General features: G+C 37.6%; 1 protein-coding gene and 1 pseudogene across 1 annotated transcript in view; both read left to right on the top strand.

Annotated features, from left to right (window-relative positions):
- cemip2 (cell migration inducing hyaluronidase 2) overlaps positions 1-3,243 on the top strand; it is a 31,689-nt gene extending 28,446 nt beyond the window's left edge. The window contains exons 23-24 of the mRNA XM_016291632.1: positions 1,691-1,797; positions 1,894-3,243. Of these exons, the coding sequence (XP_016147118.1) occupies positions 1,691-1,797; positions 1,894-2,102 (316 nt within the window). The 3' untranslated portion in view covers positions 2,103-3,243. The remainder of the gene's footprint in view (positions 1-1,690; positions 1,798-1,893) is intronic.
- Positions 3,244-16,629: 13,386 nt separating this feature from the next.
- Positions 16,630-22,452, top strand: part of LOC107599957 (uncharacterized) — a 10,602-nt pseudogene continuing 4,779 nt past the window's right edge.

Here is a 22,452-nt window from a genome sequence, read left to right as displayed (position 1 = left end):
CGTGTAACACTAAAGACTGGAGTAGTGATGCTGAAAATTCAGCTTTTCCATCACAGGAACTTTTATTTTAAAATGTAATATTCCACAATTTTACTGTTTTTACTGAATGTTTGAACAAGTAAATGCAGCCCTGGTGAGCATAAGAGACTTTTAGAAAACTTTTAGAAAAGATTAACATTAAAAGATTTTATCAACCCCAAACTTTAGAACAGTATTGCATTTTCACTATTTTAATAGACCTTTTATTTTTAAAGGGGTCATGAACTGCTTATTTATTATTTTACGTACTGTTTTCTGAGGTCCACTTATAATGTTATCAAGATTCATCATCATTTAGAAGTAATAGGGTATTTTCTGTCCTGTTTTGACCCCCCTCATTGGAATGCTCTGTTTGAAAATGTGTGGCGGATTGTAGACTCGGAAGTAAATGCCCACTGCTTTAATTGGCTAACAGTTGTGTATCAGATGGACGCTGCTGTGATTTAGGCTAAAATGCATAAATACTCAGTAAATATCAAACAATCTGTAATAACAGACAAAGCAATAGTGACCACATAATAAATCAGTTGCTCACACTTGTGTGGTGGAACATTACTGTCAGATCCAATATAGTCGACAGCATAGTCTTTTAGTTTCAGTCTTTCTGAAAATCCTGTATCGAATTGTGCCTTGTTTGTAAACGACAAACTTTTTCATTAACTGTTCCCTCCTGGTGGAATGACCTGCCCAACTCAATCCGAGCAGCTGAGTCCTTAACCATCTTCAAGAAACGACTAAAACACATCTGTTCCACCTTTATTTGGCCCTCTAACTCTAGCACTTTCTATTCTATTTTAATTCTACTTTATCTTCTTTTTTTATAAAAAAAAACACTAGCTTTCTATTTTTTCTATTCTATCTACTTGTTTTTCTTTGTGTGTGTGTGTATATAATATATACTGTATATATATATATATATATATATATATCTTGCTAAGTGTACTGCATTAGGCTAACCGAGACTTGTCATTTGCACTTATATATTGTTGCTCTTTTATTAATTTTGACTGCTTTTATTGTCCTCATTTGTAAGTCGCTTTGGATAAAAACATCTGCTAAATGACTAAATGTAAACGAATCCACGATAAAATTAAGTGAACAAAGGACCAAGTTCTTACTACTGACATGGTCTGGATCTGTGTTTTTCCACATCTTGGCAATGCACAGTGTCTTGTTGTCTTTGGAGCCATCTTTATCATTTGGCTTCTGTGTGGACCTGTGTTTGCCTCTTTCGTTATTTACCCACTACATGCGTGAATTGGTGGGCGGGGCTAAACAGGCAGCAGTGTAGAAGCAGGCGTGGATCTTCTTCTGTGGAGGTGGTGTTTAGCCACACTATTACATCATAGAGTAGCACATTCCACAAGCTGTCGTTTTGGCAGATTGGCTTCAATATAAGTTGTTTTTAGACTAACGAGGAAGTTTTGAGTTCGGAAACTTACAGAACGTTTTTATAGCACAGTGACCTCTTATATGTCAAAAGATCAGTGGAGTTTTGATTTCTCAGTTCGGGGTCATGAATTGAGAAATCAAAACTCCACTGATCTTTTGACATATAAGAGGTCTCTGTGCTATAAAAACGTTCTGTAAGTTTAAGGTAAGTGATTTCCATATTACACTGTTTGGACTAAATCAGGTTGGTTCTGTGTAGGTCGATAGTTCTTCTTGCAACAAGAGGTCAGCCTGCTGGCATTGCTGGTGCTGCACAATTTCTGGTCCCTTTGGGATTTGCTAAAACACCAGATCTTCAGAAGAAAGGTAAGGTATTTCCAAAATAATAAACTGCTGTCAGGATCTGTTTTTCCTTGATGAGGATCACTCTGTTTGCTGATTCCTATGACTGTCTTTTTATAGACGCCATTGCTTTCTTTGGGTTCCTCGGCCAGGGAGGTCCTTCACCACAGCCATGGTCTGCTCTGTTGGCCTCCCAAGATACCAAGGTGCTGGGATTACAGGAAAGATTCATTCCTCTGGCCCTAGAGGAATACTCTTGTCCACCACAAAAAGGCCCTCCCACACGGATGGATATTGAACTCCTGAGAAAATCTCTTAGCCAAAAGTGAGCCTTTACTAGATGTGAACAAACAACACAACCAGCGAATGAATGTGAACTTATGAACGTAATTTATTTCGGCAAAGCAAAGCGCTAGTGGACTTTGAACAAGTATTTTGTTAAGCGAGTGAATGTATTTGTTTGTTTTGTCCTGCGTGGTTGCATTTTGTCATAAATGTTACAGCACAAAGTGATGCACTTTTTTCAATACACACCAAACAACTTTATTTCACAACACAATTGGTCATTTGGTGGCCTCTTTTCCTCCTCCAACCATCTGCAGGTGTAAATGACTCTCAGATTTCCTTTTCTGTTATTTATTCCTCTTGATTTAATGGGACGTGCCATTATTTAATTACGTCATTTTGGGTTTCACTGCTGCTGGCACATCAATGACTATAGTTTCACCGTTAAGTATTTGACCGTATTCATGTTTCATTTCAACACGAACATTATCTACAGCTAAATACTTTTTCAAAAACATTGTTTCCTGTCATGTATGTGTATGTGGGAAAAGGTGTTTAACCAGTGAAATTTTGTTAGTTGTCGGGTCTCTTGCCATTCAACGCACCAAAGATTTGTATGACCGGTATTAACAGAATGGTTAAACTTAAAATGAAACATTCTGTCATCATTTATTCACGTTCATGTTTTTTCAAACCCGCATTTCTGTCTAAAGAATCAAAGCGAATGGTGATCTAATTTCATTTGGTGTTAAAAAGACATATTGGTTTGGAACAACATGAGGGTAAAAAAAGACAGAACTTTATTTTTAGGAGACCTGTCCCTTTAAGATAATGCCGTTTATCTGCCTTTATAGTGCCATCAACATCCCATATGAACTGTATTGTCATTATTGTGATTGAAATGTAAGCTTGAATTGCCTGTTTGTGACGTTTTTGATTTGGGTTGAATTAGTTAGGCTGTTTGTTAATCACTGTACAATGAGTTTTATTGGTAGTCTGAAACAGAGATCAGTTTTGTAAAGTGTTTCTTAAAGGTGCAAAAAGTGTCTCCTCCGTATATAGGTGTTATTTCCTCCAGAATTTTTTTCATTTGTAAAATGCTCTCTTTTTTTACTAGTTATGCTTTTGTGCTGTAATTCGATGTTCTGATTCAGATAAAATATTACAACGCTTATAAAACAAAAATGCGTATTTGTAAATCATGTGTTGGCTTTTGTATTCGTGACAATGAAAGCGAAACTCAAACTACTTGGAGGTAATTATATGACCACTAGGGGTCAGGATTGCTTTACAGGTATGTTTTAGTGGACTGCAAGTATTTCCAGCAGTGTCTCTTCCCTGTTAGCTGACGACTGTCAGACCTCATCCAGGACAGCGAGCTTGGTGCCATAACGAGAACGAGATTTCAGGCATTACCTGTCATATCAGAGGGAGTGTGAAATATGAAGTGAGCCACAGACCCGGACATTCAGATGTTAGAGCTCATTAATCACGTAGGCTTAAACCACACACACATTATAACATCGCATTCCTATTTTTTTTTACTACCTTTCTTAGCTTCTTCATCTTTCTTTTGAAAGATTATGAATGTATGTTACATGATAAGCGCTAAATGACTTAATTTAAATGCCTTAGAAGCGACTCGCTTGCTTACAGACTATATTTCTGTGGCTTCATTTGACACTTAAATCTATTTAAATAATATAGATACGACATTATTTTGTTACTAAACATATTTTAGCTTTGCAAAGAGACCAATTTTGGTCAGGTCACATGCATATTGACCGTGTTGTATAGATGTTTTTCGACAGGCATGCGAAGGCTCTCAATAAATGTTCCCGCCGAAATCTTTGGCGCGCGCGGGCGTTGTCATCACGATTAACTTCTGTCACGCTGCAGCCTCGCAGTGTTCACACAGATCTCAGCAGGGCTTGTTTAGCAGTGGGCTGACAGAACCAGAACAATAAAAGCAGCTCACTCCTACTCAAATGCTACCCGTGAACCCTATTCAACACTCTGATAGTCGGTTTCATCGAAGTCTGAGAACGTGAGGCAGCTAATTGGAATTGCAGCAGTGAATCTGGGCAGATTTCTTGTGTTCTAAGTTAGATGACTGGCAAACAAACCACATCCGTGTGATCTTTTTATATGAAGGTAAAGGTCTTGTTAGGTATTTCCCAAGCTTACATACTGAAGCTAAAATACTGTAATACTGCAAATTATTAGTATTCATTTATTCATTCAAGTGGTTATTGGAAGCAAATTAATTTGTCTGTTGCTTGATCCATATAGACATATGAATGTACTATGTATATCAGGACTGTGTGTGTGTGTGTGTTCTGGTGTTTATGGTTTATGAGGACACAAATGTGTAAACCTAAAAGGTGTTTTATGAAATTGAAAAATTGGCAATAGTTTTCTGTGAGGGGTAGGGTTGGTGTAGGGCGATAGAACATATACAGAGTTCTAGCATGAAACTAGATGGCGCAGTCCGATAGGTCTAACTCAATCTGACCTAATGACATCATTATCGCATGGCACAGCTGATTGGTTCGCTCCTGTATTGGTAGCCAATGAGCTCACTGCTCAGCATTCAAATATATGACTAGGGCTTACCGTAGCAGTTGCAGCTTGCTTCAGAACCCCCCCACCTTCCCCAGCTCCACCTGTATAGGTCTGCTACGAGGTGATTCATGTATGCTATCTGGGGGTTATTTCATGTATGTTATGTTTGCAGCAGCAATATTTCTTACATGCTCACAGCAGCATGTTGTGGATGTATTGGCAGTAGCAAGTCTCGGTACTTGCTCTGCCGCAGCAGCAGCGTAGCAGATCTATTCCACCAAGACCAAATACATTAACATCATGTACATTACCATGTCAATCCCTCCGAGAATTGTCATTAGAGAAATGGTTTGCACAGTATAAAAACCATTATGCCTATGGAGTGTCCCCATAAACTACATATGCAAGAATGTGTGTGTGTGTATACACAATTACACATATACATTTTCCATTTCAAAATTCCCTACATTTACAGACTCAAATTTCCAGACTTCTCTGAAGATTTTTCCAACCATATTTTTTAGTGAAAAACAAATTTTAATATTTAATGACTGAAGGTTTAAATTCATAATTCTAAATTCACATTTTGATACTCTCACAAATGTTGTCACAGTACCAAAATTTCAGTAGTCTGTACCAATACCAGAAAACAACTGAACTGAAATATTAAATAATTTGTTTATTAATTTATTATTAGTCTGCACGTACACTCCAAAATCTATTTTGATAATGACATCAGATTTTTTTTAGTCCTATCTGTTATGGTTATCGTAACAAAAGTTGGGATAATCATTGCAATTTTGGATTCAGTCCTGCATTTAAATATTTTGCATTCTTGCAAATATTCCAGTTATAATCAATGAAGATGTCCACATTTCACAGTGAATCTCTTATTTACATTTTGTTGGTTATAATAAAAATATGAATAAAAATTGAATAAAAAATCCTGCGTTTCGAGTGGTGTCGAGCAGATTCTCACTAACTTCGCATTAACACCATTACAAACTACAAACAAGCCTCAATGAAGAAAAGTTTGTTTTGAATATTTGTTTTAATTATAAGACATACAAATTTGTTTACTTATAAAATTGCATTGCAAAATTTTCCATCAGGAACAGAGCGAGACTAAAAATAATTGTAATAATTATTATGATTGATTATAAATCAGATTATAAATATTCTGCTCAACTGAAAATATATTAAAAGATTGTTTGATATGCCTCCACACTTTTTCATGAAAAATACTCAATTTTAGAAAGATTAGAAATTCTCAATTTTATATTTTAAAAAACATAATAGGGGCAATAGACTGGAAGCAAACATTTTTCCATACTGTTTTCTTTTTTCTTTATTTTTCCAGACCTGGAAAATACTAAAATCAAATTCCATACTTTTTCACACTGCGTAGAAACCGTGATTGACTAAATGGTATAAATGCAACAAAAACATGAAAAAGAAAGAATTACACCATTTACAAACCAATTGCATGTTTTGTTTTTATTGAAAGTGGAATCTATTAATTGTAATCTACAAATAATTAAATACCAATTGTGCTAGCTTTGTGTGTTAATAGACAAACAATAAAATATCATTCTCCATTTTTTATTACACACACGTAAATGATACAATTCATTAAGTTAATTAAAAAATGTAAAATATAACCATTAGACACATCTTCATGGGTCTACCAGATCAATGCCATGTAGCAATGAACAATCTGAATTTTGAAATGTTTCGAAACCAAACCAAGGTTTGAAACAATATGACAAAACAAATCTCATTTGCAGAAACCACATGACTTCGCTAACAATCTTTGAGCCACTGATTCGAAACAAGAGATTTGTAGATGTTTCAAAGCTTAATGAAGCAGTGTTTCAAAAGTGCCCATCACTAGCGACATGTGTAATTAGTTTAAAATGCAGGGATTAAGGGAATACAATGACACAATTAGTCCAAATATATAATTAGTAATTGTTATATATTTATAGTTATCATCATAATAATTTTCATTTTTTTCTTGAAACTTATGTTGGACTAAGGAAATTCTCATTTGAATTGTCCAATTCTGATTTCTATTGCACACCAAGGGTGTCAAGACACTTCAATTTAAAATTCGCAAATTGAACTGAGACCTTCTTATGTTCAGAAGTCTGCTGTATGGTGTATATGTTTGCACCAGACTGTGTGTATCACACATTGTGGTGCAGCAGACTAGGATATTCCTACACAGTTCAGGCATGGGGTTGTTAATAATTAAATGACTCAGAAAGTGACATAGGGGTGTGCTACTATGGCAACATCCTCCCCCCGCAGAGGAGCCACTTGGTGGGGTAGTGTAAATGTCGACTCCGTCTAATGTCAGTGGGGTTTGTCAAGTACACCAAACTGCCCGTTTTTGCAGGCTCCTTTACTTGTGTAAGGTCAGTCTGCTGGTTTTTATTCAGTAGGCAGGAGATAGTTCTGCAAGGCTTTTGAGTGTGAATTCAGTGATCCTGCTAAAAGCTGTTGAGATTTCTGACTCCCCTTCTGATATGTGGCCCATTGCCTATCGAAACCCCCAAACAGAGCGAGACAGTAAAGTGATTCCTCTAGGCACTCAGCACCTTTTACAATGCATGTCAGGAAGGAGTGTTATAATCTTCTTTCTTTCCTTCCTAGGTTGGCATGTTCACAACGTTTCCTAGGCTTAGGACTGATATCTTGATGTATTATACGGTGGTTTCTCGAGTAAATGGCTTGCATTTTTAGGGTGAGTATTTCTGATTAAGACAATTGTTCAACATAACATCTTGTTTATTGCTAAGTGAATAAAGTAATGAGTATATTCAAAGTAATCATGCTGACAATTCTAAAATATGTAAATGATTTGCAGAGACAAGTCTTATGGCCACTTGGAATATTAAAAAAATAATATTTAGTATTCATGATGTGATTTTAGAAAGCTATCAAGCTGTATTGGTTCTACTGATCAACTGTGCAGTCATGCGATGTAAGCACTGGACCTCTGTGTAACAGTGTCTGGTTGCCATGGAGCTTTTTAGGATTATTTGGATCGCTGATGGTCCGACCTGATGGGTCCAAACATATGGGGCCTCTTCTCTGTATCATCACATCATCATAGTGCTAAAGATTTTAAATGATATAAACAGCTCACAGTGCTGATTGGGTTTTAGGTACTTAAATGAGAATATGAAACCATCCCATGGGGACCAATCACAACTCTCCTTCGATCTCTCTGTCACTCGCTCACTCTGGCATCGTTGCTAATTGACTCATCACATTATGGTTATTATAGAGCATGCTCATGGCTGGTTGCACTCTTTACTCATGATAACCCCTTAGAAATTGTCCATCTTTTTTGATGGACCGTATTTGAGAGAATAAAAGCACAAAAGAGAGTTCAGCTTGCCTCTGGGCCATTTTAAAAGGCTTAATCCACTGCTGTATAATACAGCAATATTGTAACTTTCTTAAACGCTTCCAGTAGGATTTAATTGTGACCCAGTTGTAACTTTTTAAAAGAGTAGTTTACCCATAAATGAAACTTCTGCCATCATTTACTAACCCTCATGTCATTCCAAACAGATTGCTTTTAAAACTTGACTGATTTTCAGTGAATAATGACAAATTTCATCCTGATCATCCCACAAATCTATTATATGACTTCCCAAGTCTTGATACTTTTCTTTTTTCTTTTATTGTTTCCTTTTTAGGTCCTATTTGTAGCTTAACAGCCCATGGTCTCTGTATGACTTAATTGAAAAATGTTTGAAAAAAGTTATAAAAAGCAGCATTAAAATTCAACAAAACATTTACTTTAGTGGTACAGCAAAGAAAGAAAGTCTTGAAACATGGAATGGCATAATGGTGAGTACATTTTTTTTTAGCTATCCCTGTAAGATTTTGATATGCATTTTCCCTTAAGAAACTCACTTACCCAACATTACTGTGTAAATGCATAATATTTTGTGGCTTACTACACATTTCATCAGTGAGTTTCTTTTTGGTTATCTATCAAATATTCATACCAGTCTGCCAAGTTTCAGAGACTCAACTTCCTCTACTCAACTGAAGCAAGATTTCTCACTCGCATGAGATCCCTTTGATGGAGGAGCATGGAAGCTAATGTGTTTTGCTCATCCGGCTCCTTCTAGCCATGACAACTTCGGAGACAAGCCAAATCAAACCAGACCACCTCAATCCAAACAGCAGACAAACCATGAAAATGAGAACGATTAGAGAGACAGAGAGAGGGAGGCATTACGACGATAGACATGAGCACTGCTCTGCTTTTATTTCTAGTACTTCAAACTAGAAATAAAGTAGAGGAAGGAAGGCTGGAAAGACGAAGAAGAGCTGAACTGTCAGTGAAATCAGTAGATTCGCGGCCCCTTGATCTGTGCAGTGGAGTCCACAGTCTCCTGCCATTTCTTGCACTCACCATTTGTATCAGTAGGGTGCTCGTCATTAATTCATTACGTAGAGCACACTAAATTAGCCCTCGTTAGCCACCGACTGTTTGCTTTATTTTATTTGACATCATTAGCCCCTCAATAAGAGAGCGTTTATAGCCCCCTCACCTAGCAACCTGTGAGCAAGCAGGCAGGCAATGCTACCCCAGCCCCCCTCGCTCACCCTCGGCCCACAGGGCTTCCCAGACCCCCCTGCCACCCTCTGGTCCCCACACCTCTCGTGTCTCGTTCGGAGAGTCAAACGGATGTCTGTGGCCCAGGTGCCTCCCCTGATGACGTGTGTCATGCATTGGTGACAGGGCAACGACAGGCATACACTCTCTCCTTCCTGTGCGCTCTCTCTCAGTAGACACTTATAAGTTGACAATTTTTTCCAATGAGCCATCTTGATTACAGATCAGTTTGTGAAGCTTAACTTAAAATGGATGCTGAAGGACTTTGCAGACACCATTGAAGTAGACAACGCTCATAGTTGTGTTGGGGTCTGACGCTGGGACGCAAGGACGACGCATGGGAAATCTGGGCTGCCTGTTTCCTCTGGATGCCATGAATGCAGGGAACAGACCCAAGGGAAAGTCATTGCTGTCAAATGAGTCACAAGGTCAATGAGGGCTTCGTCTCTCAGAGACTCACTTGTGAATCTTGAATCAAAACCGCAATTTTGTTTCTAAAAACTCTTAATAGGGGCCTTTTGGTTTTTTGTGGCCTTACTGCCTCCTTGAGACTCTGAACATTAAATCTTCTTGGCATAACAGCAGAGACCTCCTCGAGGAAAAAAAAAGAACTTGGAGAGGAATCATCAAACTGGTAAGAGATATGCACTGTTGTCTTTTAAAACGAACTTTGTGTTTTGCCACATGCACGTTTAGGTTTTTACGCTGCTGTTAAAATGCAACTTAAGCTGTAACCCCAGAGTTTTGGTCTTCACTAATTTCTAATTAGGGTTTTTACAGTTTGGAAAGATGGCTACTTCTTTTGAACTTCATGCTGATTAATAATGAGGCCAATTGGTCACCGTGGCATGCATTTTACTAGCGCTATGGTAAATAAATGATAGCTGTTACTCATTCACCATCTGTTGGAAACTGCAGTGAGCACAGAGCAAAAAGGCTTTCTACCATATGCTCTCAAAGGAGAAATCACTCATGCTCCTCTTTTGCATCACTCACTTGCACAGATTTTTCCTAAGGCAGACTATTGCATGATTTGAAACGTATTATGATATATTTTTTGATCTAGTCATTTTTATTAATTTATTTAAACAAATATTTTATGCAAATTGTCACTGCACAGGAATTTGAAAAAAGGGATTATACTGTAAGCTGCAGTCACTGGATATTTTCTCAAACATTTGGCCTGACACTGTCCCTTACTTATTAGTTTGATGATTTACTTTCATGCCATAAAGTGTTTAGTTAGTTAGAAATGATAATATAAGAGAAAATGAGATAAAAGAGAAAATGACTAACATTTTAAGTAAAATGTCTGGCAGGCTGTGACATTTGAGAGGACTGGATTTCTTGCATCGGCAGTAATCTGCTTATTCTGATCCGGAGTAAAATATCTCAGGCAAATATTACTAAAAGAAGCTGTATTAAGAATGCAGTAGAAGCTATAGCAGAGCTAGCTGTTTATGTTTATTTGGCATTGACTCTGAACCAATTAGAACGAATGCTGACATAGGAAAGTTTTTGTAATTTTTTTTTAATCCAAATATCTTGTAGCTAATAGCTGGCTTATGCAAACATCCCTGCATACACACATACATACACACACACCCACCTACTGACTTTGCTGTTGTGAAGCTTGAATTATTGATGGCTTCAGACTGCTAAAAAATGCATCCACAACCTTTTTATCATTCAACAATCAAGAACCAATTAGTAGAGCAATCTGAAGTCTTCTTTAATTTTGACCGAGAGAGTGAACCATGTGAAATGAAGCTTGAAAAATAGACACTATGCTATGATAATCAGTTTTTGCAGGGAACAAGACTTTGCATACATTACAGAAATTCTGCCAAGTGTTTTGTTTCAATGTTTTTTGAGCTTCAAATCATGGGGCCTGACAGATAACAAATTAGTACACTCAAAAGTATGCACTAGCTGGATATAAGAGACAGGAAAACATGATAATTGATGACACTATCACAGGTGTTGCCAAACTTTTGACTAACAGCTAAAGTCTGGTCCACGCTTACTTGTTCTAGTTGAGAACTGCTCTCCCTCTGAAAAGACCAATCAAGCAAAAATTTATTTTGTTTATGAACTACATCATAAGGTTCTGAAAGTAAAAGTTCCATTTCTTTTCTTAAAGAGGAATTGATTTTAAACCATAAATTGTAAACTTTTAAAAATGGAAACACTGTAAGCTCAAAGGTTGTTAATTAGTGGTACTTGTGTTAAAGCCTTCAGTACATGTTATTACAACATATTTTTTTTGAAGATATTTAACAGCACAGTTCCTGGTAAAGATGATCTTTGGACAAAAACACTTTATTTTTATATGTACAGAATCAGAATATTTTGCAATATATCAACTTATTTTATATTATTTTTAAAATTGTTTACACTATTTGCAGTGCCTTATAAGAAATTAAGTAATTAATTCTTTGCTTATTAATTTGCATATTGGACGAGAACAAAACTGAATTGAGCTGGTTGACGACACTGTTGTCTTAAGTAGACTATTATCCCAAAGCTTATTGATGTATTCAACTTTTTTCATAAAGAAATTTACACAGTTATTGAACTGAACTAAATAAATTCTGGACTAACTGAAGCTGAATAATGACACTATTGCTACAGCTGCTTTACAGTACATTTTGGACTTGCCTCAGTTTTAAAGTTTGCATCATTGATTCTGTTACTTTCTTGTTCAATACTGTTAAGCTACATTGAAATAATCTCATGGGTAAAGCGCTATAAAAATAAATGTTATAACCTTGTAATCATTGGTTTCCTAATGGACAAAAAAAAAGTTATTGTATGAAGTAACCCAGCCAGTCAGTCTGAACCTCTTTCTAGTCTTCTGTGCTATATGTGACCCTGGACCACAAAACCAGTCATAAGGGTGAATTTTTAAAAACTGAGATTTATACATCACCTGAAAGCTGAATAAGCTTTCCATTGATGTATATGATGTATATATTAGGATAGGACAATATTTGGCCGAGTTACAAGTATTTGAAAATCTGGAGTCTGAGGGTGCAAAAAAATCTAAATATTGAGAAAATTGCCTTTAAAGCTGTCCAAATGAAGTCCTTAGCAATGCATATTACTAATCAATTATTAAGTTTTAATATATTTACAGTAGGAAATTTACAAAATATCTTCATGGACATGATCTTTACTTAATATCTAAATGATTTTTGGCATAAAAGAAAAATGTATAATTTTGACCCATACAATGTATTTTTGGCTATTGCTACAAATATACCCATGCTACTTAAGACTGGTTTTGTGGTGCAGGGTCACATATGTTTAGGACAGTCAGTGAGCAAACTGTGTGGTCCATTGGAAGTGCTATTTGAGGCTGAGACTGTCCCAGGTGTCATCCACTAATTGAAATATGGAACTGTAATAAAATCAATCACACACTATCCACACATTTCTTATAAGTTTTCACTGCTCCACATTATTTAGGATGGAAATCCCTCCTCTCTCTTTTTCATCGTTGACTTGAGTGGATTTATACTTTTTTTTTTTTAAATGAGAGCCCATTGCTGCCTCAGAGAAATTGCCACTGTGATTTAATCAGATCAGTAGTTTATGTCTTCCAGTTAACCCATGATACTCCAGAGGTTTCTGTCATTATAATTTAATCATTTAACTTTTCATAGAGCAAATGAAATGAAATTTAAATATCTTACCATTATAAATATATTTTCCTGCATTTATGTGTCTCTCCAAAGTCACTGCAGACTTACACATGCTGACAGAGAAAGATGGTAACAGGTTTTTATTGTTCTATAACTGCAAAATAGTCATTACTTCCTCTCACATTTAATAATAAACTGAGCTTCACATACTCACCCTTGCCTTGTGTGACGTTATTTAGCTACTCAATCTCTTGGATTATGTCTGTCTTTATTAAGGCATTTTTTAAATATTTTATTTATTTTTGTTTTGGTAAGGTTCATTCATTTGTCTGAAGCTGATATGAAGTGATTATCCTCCAGGCAGACATCCTTTGGAGGCATTAATTATTCAAAATACAAAAAAGAGTTCATTTACTGATCTGAAAATGAAAAATATTGTCTTAAATCTTACATTAACATTTTTTTAAAGTCTGCATTAATAACATTATAAATCTTTATTCAAATAAATATGAAGCGAATGCTCTGTGTTCCTCATTGAACAGGACACCATGACAAGAAAAATCCAGGCCAGGAGAGTTTTGCAACCTCTTTGCACAGAAATGAAGGTAAGACTACAGTTTCCTAAAACATTCATCTTGTTTTTTTTTTTTTTTTTTCTACAAATATTTGAACCAGTAAATATTTAAAAAATTTATTTTTCCAATATTCTGCCTTGTGTGAATGTTGGACATACTTGTTACAGAAAACTCTGGAAAACAGTCTCTGACTGATTTAATTTATCTCACAATTGCTGGTCAGAGTAAGGGCATAATGGATTAAATGGCCCCAGTGAATAATGGCAAATGATTGGCCCCTGTGAGTTAGATGTTGGAAGGATGGAGACAAATTTTCTGTTTTATCAAACAGTCAATTTTAAATCAGATAGAAAATTTGACAAGCACTTCTGAATTTTGTTAAGAGGAAAAGTAAATCTGTAAATGGTTCCTGAGAATTATATACAAATCATAACTGTATGCTATAAAAGTTATTTATTTTGTATTTGAATTAGTCAAAGCTAAATATAACTCTAAATTACATAAGCTTGCTATTTTCTTTTTAATTGTTGAACTTCCTAGAACCATTATTGTTTGTGATTTAAAAAAAGAAACTAGTGACGTTTTTTTGGTTCTGGTCAGAAAATATGTTGGTCTTATTTTTTTTCTCAGATCTAACAAGCAGCCTTTTTAATAAAATACCATGCTTACTTCCAAGGGTGATGACTCAGTATGCTGTGGGCTTTACACGAGGTTACATGCTGAGATTTTTCTTTCAGTTCCTTTGAGTCTACTCGCTTAAACTTTTAATTAAACTTGTTGAAAATCCTTTAGAAATGTGTTACTTTCTTACTGTTAATCAGATCAGAAGTCCATCGGATTATCCATGAGCCATCACAGCTCTAAACTGAATGATGACTCTCATTTTACAAAACCAATCCGGACTCATTTTTCTATCCCAATTACCTCAATTTTGAACGTTTTTAATTTGTAGTTTCAAATGCCATAATACATTTTTGCTTCAGTATATTTATTTTTAATTGTTGATGTAAACTGGAATGCTTATGAACTACCAGCTGTGCTGGTATAGTGTTTTCTTGTGGTAACCTTGGTAACTATGAGTGGGTGGGTCTTATGCAGGGTTTATCGCACTGTACAATATGTCAGAGGTGGAAATGGGATGAAAGATTTGTCAGGTTTTTGATAAAAAATCAGTTTATCTTGCAGTTAATTTATATCACTATATCATAATAGTACATAGTATAATGAGTCTTAATGATTAGTCTTAAAGGGATAGTTCACCCAAAAATGAAAATTTTATTATGTTTATCTGCTTACCCCCAGGGCATCCAAGATGTAGGTGACTTTGTTTCTTCAGTAGAACACAAATTAAGATTTTTAACACAAACCGTTGCAGTCTGTCAGTCTTATAATGGAGGTGAATGGGAATGGGCTTTGAGAGTAAAAAAAAAACATACACAAACAAAACCAAATTAAACCCAGCGGCTCGTGGCGATACACTGATGTGTAAAGACACAAAACGATCGGTCTGTGCAAGAAACAACAGTATTAATATTGTTTTTTTACCTCTGATTCACCGCAATGTCCGAACAGTTTGAACTGTCGTGCGCGGCGGCACATCCTCCTGAGCGCGTTCTCAACAGCCGGCGCGTGAGGCGTCTTCTTCTTCTTCTTCTTACTTTACGGCGGATCTCAGACTTATAAGTGCATTACCGCCACCTATCTCAAATGGACCATTGACACTCTATTTACAATCTCAATTAGGAGTGTCAATGGTCCACTTGAGAGATAGGTGGCGGTAATGCACTTATAAGTCTGCAATCTACCGTAAAGCAAGAAGAAGAGGTGTCACACACCAGCTGTTAAGAGCGCGCTCAGGAGGACGCGCTGCCGCTCAGGACAGTTCGAACAGTTCGGACATTGCGTGAAGCAGGGGTAAAAAACTAAATACTGGTCAGTTTCTTGCACAGACCCATCATTTTGTGTCTTTACACATCAATGTATCGTCACGAGTCGCAGGGTTTAATTTGGTTTTGTTTGTGTATGTTTTTATTACTCTCAAAGCCGTGATTCCCATTCACCTCCATTATAAGACTGACAGACTGCAACGGTTTGTGTTAAAAATCTTCGTTTGTGTTCTACTGAAGAAACAAAGTCACCTACATCTTGGATGCCCTCGGGGTAAGCAGATAAACACCAAATTTTCATTTTTGGGTGAACTATCCCTTTTATGATTTTGTGTGGTTGCATTTGTAGGCCTAGATCTGATTCAAAATGTTTTAACTTCCACATTCATTGCTTTGGTCTGTATTTTTATCTGCTCAGCAGGAGGAAGTTCCTAATTTTCTATGTAAAGTATGTCTGTTTTCTGCCAGTCGTGAAACACATGAGTGCAGAAAGGGCAGATGTGCAGATCTTGGTGAATCACCTTTAATGTTCTTCATAAAAGTTCTTAGGTTTTAAAATCCCAAAGTGGTAAGTGTTTTGTACTGGAGAGCGTGTGGGACTGACGTGAAGCTTGCATTCTTGTGTCGATTAAAACCAGTGCGGGACCACAGGGGAGAAAGAGAGGGGGAACCTGTAGAAACCCTCAGCTTCTAATCTCCACAAACGCTGAACGGCGAGAGCGGGCGACACGTGAGCTGTGAACTCTGCTAGTGAAGCAGATGAGAGAGGGAGATATAACAAGTGGAGAGGGAGGGAGGGAAGGAGGAAGGGAGGGAGGGAAGGAGGAAGGGAGGGAGCGTGTGTGAATGAGGGTGGGGAGAGAGCATGAGGATGAGAGCTCAGTTCCAGAGTGACTCGCTTTGCCTTTGCCCGCTCAGTTTGAAGACATCAGGAGACTGAGACCAGGAGAGGAACCTTGCAGGCGGGGTGCGCCGACCACAGTTTTTTTCTGTCTCTCTCCTTCTGTTTTATTCTTTCTACGGGTGAAGCCTCCTACATTAACTGAAGCAGCAGGACCACATGCAACAGGGTGTTGAAGCCAAACTCCCTCTATTTCTTTCGCTTCTCTGTTCAAGAAAAGAGCAGGAAAGAGATCCCCTGACACTCGGGAAGAGTTTTAGAAGAAAACAAAACATCACAGTGTAGGGTTCCTTGTTTCCGTGGCTTTTGTTCTACATTTGTTAAGAAAACCTTCAAAGTTATGACTAAAAGAATGTGGGAGGGGAGGAGAGAAGGCTTCAAAGTCAGCTCCACAAGGGAGGAGGCACAGGGGCCCGGGCGCCCCTCCACCAGAGGGCGCTTCTCCGAGTCGTGGAAGAGACTGAGCTCCAGACAAGGGTCTACCAAGAGGTCAGGACTGGCCTCACAGCAAGTAGCGGTAAGAAGCAGAACAGCATCTGTGTGTGCTCCGTTCTTCCCAGTTTGTTGAATTTGGAGCAAGAGGGGTGGGTGCAGGGGAGGGACCGCTGATGGAAGGGAGGAAGAGCAGAGAACGAGGGCATGGGATCACACAGAGATAGAGAGAGGGTGCAGGAAAGAGTCTGGCTTAAGCAGGTGGGAATCTAAAGGTCCCCTTCTGCCTCTGAGGATGTTAGTGGAAAGTTTCAGCACGTTGTGACCACTAAAGGGTTTTTATGATGATGAATGATGCTTTCGTATGCACAGAACAGAAGCATGGAGTGAGACAAGATGGGCTGAGAAAGAGTGAGAAGCTTTTATTGCCTATATGTACCACAATCAGGTGTTCTGCCAAGACCATGTGCCATATGGAAAACATTATTGTTGTTGTGTGATATAAAGTGCTTTGTTTGCGCCAGGCTATAGAATACTCTGTGTGCTAAGTGGGGGGAAATCACGTTTTGGTTCACATCTCGGTAGTCAAAAATTTCAGGCATGTTGCAATTCCAGCAAGGAAACTCCAACCCCCTGAAGTTTCATCTCATTTTGGCTGATTTAAAGTCTATAGCAGTCGATTAGTACAGAATGAGGGGAAACTCAGTGGGTCAGTTGTTGCTAATCACACGAGCATGCCCTGAAGCATGCTCTAAACCATCTGTCACACACCGAAGACAGATTCTTTTGGCACTTTTTTGCAAATTCAGTTGCACAGTTTAAATGACTTAGCTAGAGGGATAGATACTGTATTTTGGGGATTTTATTTTTTTGCAGAAAAATACAGAAAGTTTTCTGTTAGGTTATTGAAATTAAATAGAAGTCTATGATGTATCCTCATTTAGATATCTAAGTAAACGTGTGTTTAGTGTTTTTGAACTTACAGTCCAAAGTTACTTATGATACCACATAGTTGAGGTCGGCTGATCAAACACACTGCATGTCCTAACAATGAGGATGGCAGTGTAATGAAATCCATGTAAGGGAGTTTTGGGCTAGTTGACAAAACTGTAATTTGTCTTTTTAAGCTTTTTATGCTGCACTGTCACAAAGTTTTACATTCACTGATGTTGTGCATCCAAAATGTTTGGTTTTCTGTCATTGTTGTAGATCCAGCCGATTTGTCACCAAGATAATGTTATATAATTGGCCAAATGAGAAATCGCATGAATGACAGGTGATAGTATTGAAAGCATCAGTACGAATGTATATAAAACTAGTAATATTTTGCATAGTGTAACATAATTTTTTTAGCACAAAGTATGAAAAATACTACCAATCAGTCAGTTGTTGCATCCTGGTAAAAAAATCTGAACTACTGGCATGACTGGTCAAAAAGAAAATCCTTTTTGTTGAGTCCTGCATTACACACCAAAACATGTATGCATTGACATAAACAGAAATCTGCAATCATAGAGATGGAAGTCATTAATTAGCTACTTAGTCTAAAGTGCAGTTGCAATTAGGCTACTGAAATGTAGCAGAGTAGCATTTTTAAGTAGCCTATACACAGTATTTTATGCAAACTGAAAATATTTTCTCCACCATTAATCAGAGTCAAAAATGACTCTTAAGGCCACTGTCATACACAACTTTCCATTCAGTACTGTTCTGAATGTTAAAAAAAGTATGCAGTTTATACATGGATAAAAAATAATGGAAATACACTACGTGGGAAATTTACTTAACATAATGAGGAATATCTGATGTATTGATGCATGTCTGAATAAAGCTCTAATTTAAGGACAAGGTGATATTAATAATAATTTAATAATTCCTTACATTTATATAGTGCTTTTCTGGGCACTCAAAGCACTTTACATAGAAGGGGGGAATCTTCTCAACCACCAGTGTGCAGCATCCACCTGGATGATGCGACGGCAGCCATATTGCGCCAGAACGCCCACCATGCACCAGCTTATTGGTGAAGAGGAGACAGAATGATGAAGCCAATCAGCAGATATGGGGATGGTTAGGAGGCCATGATGGTCAGAGGCCAATGGGCGAATTTGGCCAGGATGCCGGGGTTTACACCCCTACTCTTTTTCGAAAGACATCCTGGTATTTTTAATGACCACAGAGGGTCAGGACCTCGGTTTAACGTCTCATCCAAAAGGCGGTGCATTTTGTCATTATAGTGTCCCCATCACGACACTGGGGCGTTAGGACCCACACAGACCACAGGGTGAGCACCCCCTGCTAGCCTCACTAACACCTCTTCCAGCAGCAACCTAGTTTTCCCAGGAGGTCTCCCATCCAGATACTGACCAGGCTCAACCCTGCTTAGCTTCAGTGAGCAACCAGTCTTGGGCTGCAGGGTGATATTAGTGTATATCAATGCCTTCTGAAGTAAAAACAATCGTTTGGCAAGATCACTCTCATCCACGGTGTATTTAAATCCATGCAGTAGGTGTTTACTTGCCATTTCATGCCTGAGCTCTGTTGTTAAATACTACATTCGTATTAACAGTATTGTCTTTATGTAGGTGGGTGTGAAATTATTTGTGGTCATGTTGCTATAGAAACGTCTCTACTTTGTTTATCATATAGATCTTTTGAATCGCATCTTTATCAACTTTGACATATCTAGACTGCCCATATATCCACTGGTTCACTGTTGATTTGAACAATGTGCATGTTTGTAAACTATACATGCATTTGTCATCTAGTGTAAATTTCTTCTGAAAGGCACCTGCTGGAGAACCAGGATAAAAAAAAGATAACAAATGTGTCACCAAATGGTGTTAGGGAGACATTAAGGTGAGAAATATTGAGAAGTTCTGAGAATGTACCAGGCACTTGTGTTGCATTATGAATTGTGATGAGTGAAATTGAACTTGTGTAGTTAAGTGTCTTTGTTAATGTACATGTACTCCAACAGTCACCTTGAGGAGTTTTACAGTTTTATATCTCAACTCAGAGGAAGTTTACATTCATGCTCGGCAGGCCGGACGTTAGGCACTAAGTGGCAGTGCAAACAGTGAGGAGCATGTGCGTCCCAACACTACTGCTCAAACCGGCTAATTGTTCTGTAACGTGGTTTTGAACCAAAGGAGGCTGATGAGAACCTTGGCAACTGTAGCTTGGAAACAGAGTCATTTATATATCTTTGTTTCTTTATATGGGTTTATCAGTGGGAGGTGTTAAGAGGGATAGTGCTATAGTATGTTAAACTATAGAAATTCCCAATCAATATTCTGTACTTTAGTGTTTACATGCTGTTTAAATCCTGATGAAGTCCACGTGGAATTCAGGTTTAAAAATTAAGTGTAAAGTGTGCACTTTGTCATATTACACACCTGTTCATTCACAGTCTGAAGTTATTCTACCCTGAAGTCACCAGATACTTGTCCCTTTTAGGGCTGGGCGAGTTTGTACAATATATCGATATTTTGTTTATAAGCAATTCGATATGAGGCAATACCGTTTATATCGATATACAGTAGTTTGATACGAGCGCACCTGAAAAATATAGAGAAAGTGCATAATAAGATTTGTTCTAAACATGTGACAAGCTTCATATTAAGGCCTTTAAAAACTGGTAAAACATAGTTTATAGTTTCGTTTCGCATATTAGTTTAAGCGGCTCGACTCGTCGTATGCTCTGACAGAAAGGCTACGTGTGCCGCTGACAGAGACGCTATACTCACACTGTTTAATGTGTTGGAGATGTGCTGTCTTCCTGAATGCATAACTTACATTTCACAGGTATATTCTCTATCTGTAAATGTTAGAAAGCCATTTTCTGTCAGAAGTGCATGAGCCTTCTTTGGGATTCTCCGCTAAACTTCACAGATTTTAATGAGTGAGCGCTGCAGCGCGCATGCGCGCCAAACAGACAGAGCTCAATTAAATAGGGGCACAATAATTCTGACTAAAATATACATTTCGCTGAAATATTTGTAGTTGGACAATAAATGTGACATGTAGAATTTTATACCTACAAGTAAGTCTATTTTTATTATAGCACTGACTGTAAAGTGACTGTAATGGGATAATCAAAATAGCCTAACATAACTGTGCTTTTGTTACCATTTATTTTCATTTTTAGTTTAGTGAATTTAACTTCCGCTTTAAAAGCCTTATTTTTGTTTTTAGATTGCAATGTTACAGTGTTAGAGTGAAATGTGTTTCCTATTTTGCACGTAATATAAAGGCTTACATGGTTACAGTCACTTGTTTTCATAGCCTTTAAAGGCACAATATGTAATTATCGCCACTAGAGGGCACGTATTCAAAATAAACAAATAGACAAAGGCGTAGTTTGATGACGCCGTGACTGAGTGTGGAATCATGGGAGTTGTCGTCTTCATCCCCACAGCCGATGCAATCCGACGGGACTCGGGCAGAAATCATGTTCATGGATGAACTAATGATTTATTAACATAGTAGAATGAAGCAGGGTGAGGCTGAAAGCCGTCGAAGCGAAACGAGGACGCTGAACGAGCGTGACAGACGCCTCGAAAGCAGCGGAGCTTTTATTATGCCACAGTCGACCGCTTCCGCTCCTTCCGGTCGTGCGTATGTGTGTGTGTGTGGGGGGGGAAGCAGTGCTGTTTTATCATACTAGATACATTTGAAAGTTCTGTTATAATGCTACTCTGTGCGGTCATCACCGATCTATTAAAACGCACAACAAATGAAAGCGTCTTTGGTGTTTCTATGTTTTCTACAAAACAAAACCGGAAATCAAGGGGGTATGACGTCATTGGCAGGCGACCCAATGACACTATGGACACGCTCCGTGTCACTAGTTAAAATTGCTTATTTCTCTGGATTTAAACATTCTTCGAAACATTTGGGATAATGTAAGTACACAAGTCAGCAAAATATATAAAACACTGTTCTAGTGGTTTTTGGATATTTTAATAACAATTTTTTTACATATTGTGCCTTTAATATGTATTGTTTTGTTGGACAACATTGGGCGGTAAGTTAAATATATATATATATATATATATAAAATACAAATTTTTTTAATCCAAATACAAAAGCGAAAAAATACCAAGATGTATACCGTATATCGCAAATAGGCCAAAAAATACCGAGATATTAATTTTTGCCCATTCCGCCCAGCCCTAGTCCCTTTGTGTTTGACTACAAAGACTGGTTTACGACTTTTTTGTTAATAAACATTCAGAAAATCCATCTTGTGCTTGGTTGGTGTTAAGGCAGCCTTAAACAGCATTAACTGAAATAGGAGCGGATCAGAGTTTGGAATGAGCCGTTGCAACCTCCGGGGGCTGATTTTGTGCTGCTACCACAGGGCTTTAAGCCTGGTGAATGTGGCTTACTTTGGTTGTTATAGCAACAGTCTCACATATCGCTCGGCACGTTTACAGTCCACTTCTCACTACAGTTACAGATGTCACTAGAGTTCACATGCTTTTTAAATTAGTCTATCATCATCATTAGTCATCACTTCTTGTCACCTCAGAAAAATTTAATCTATGCTTTTGTTGGGCAAGGTCGCAACCCTAATTAGCTTTAAAGGAATGTTCATGGTCCAATACAAGAGAAGCTCAATCAACAACATTTATGGCATAATGTTGATTATCACAAAAAATTATTTAGACTCGTCCTTTACAATGTTTTTACTAGATTTAAAAGCAGAAATGCTTAGAATTTTATGAATAAACTCTTC

The sequence above is a fragment of the Sinocyclocheilus grahami genome, unplaced genomic scaffold (genome assembly GCF_001515645.1).
Source record: "Sinocyclocheilus grahami isolate Dianchi unplaced genomic scaffold, SAMN03320097.WGS_v1.1 scaffold275.1, whole genome shotgun sequence".
Classification (NCBI taxonomy): Eukaryota; Metazoa; Chordata; class Actinopteri; order Cypriniformes; family Cyprinidae; genus Sinocyclocheilus; species Sinocyclocheilus grahami.
Note: the sequence above shows the minus strand (reverse complement) of the source record. Positions and strands in the feature narration are given on the sequence as shown.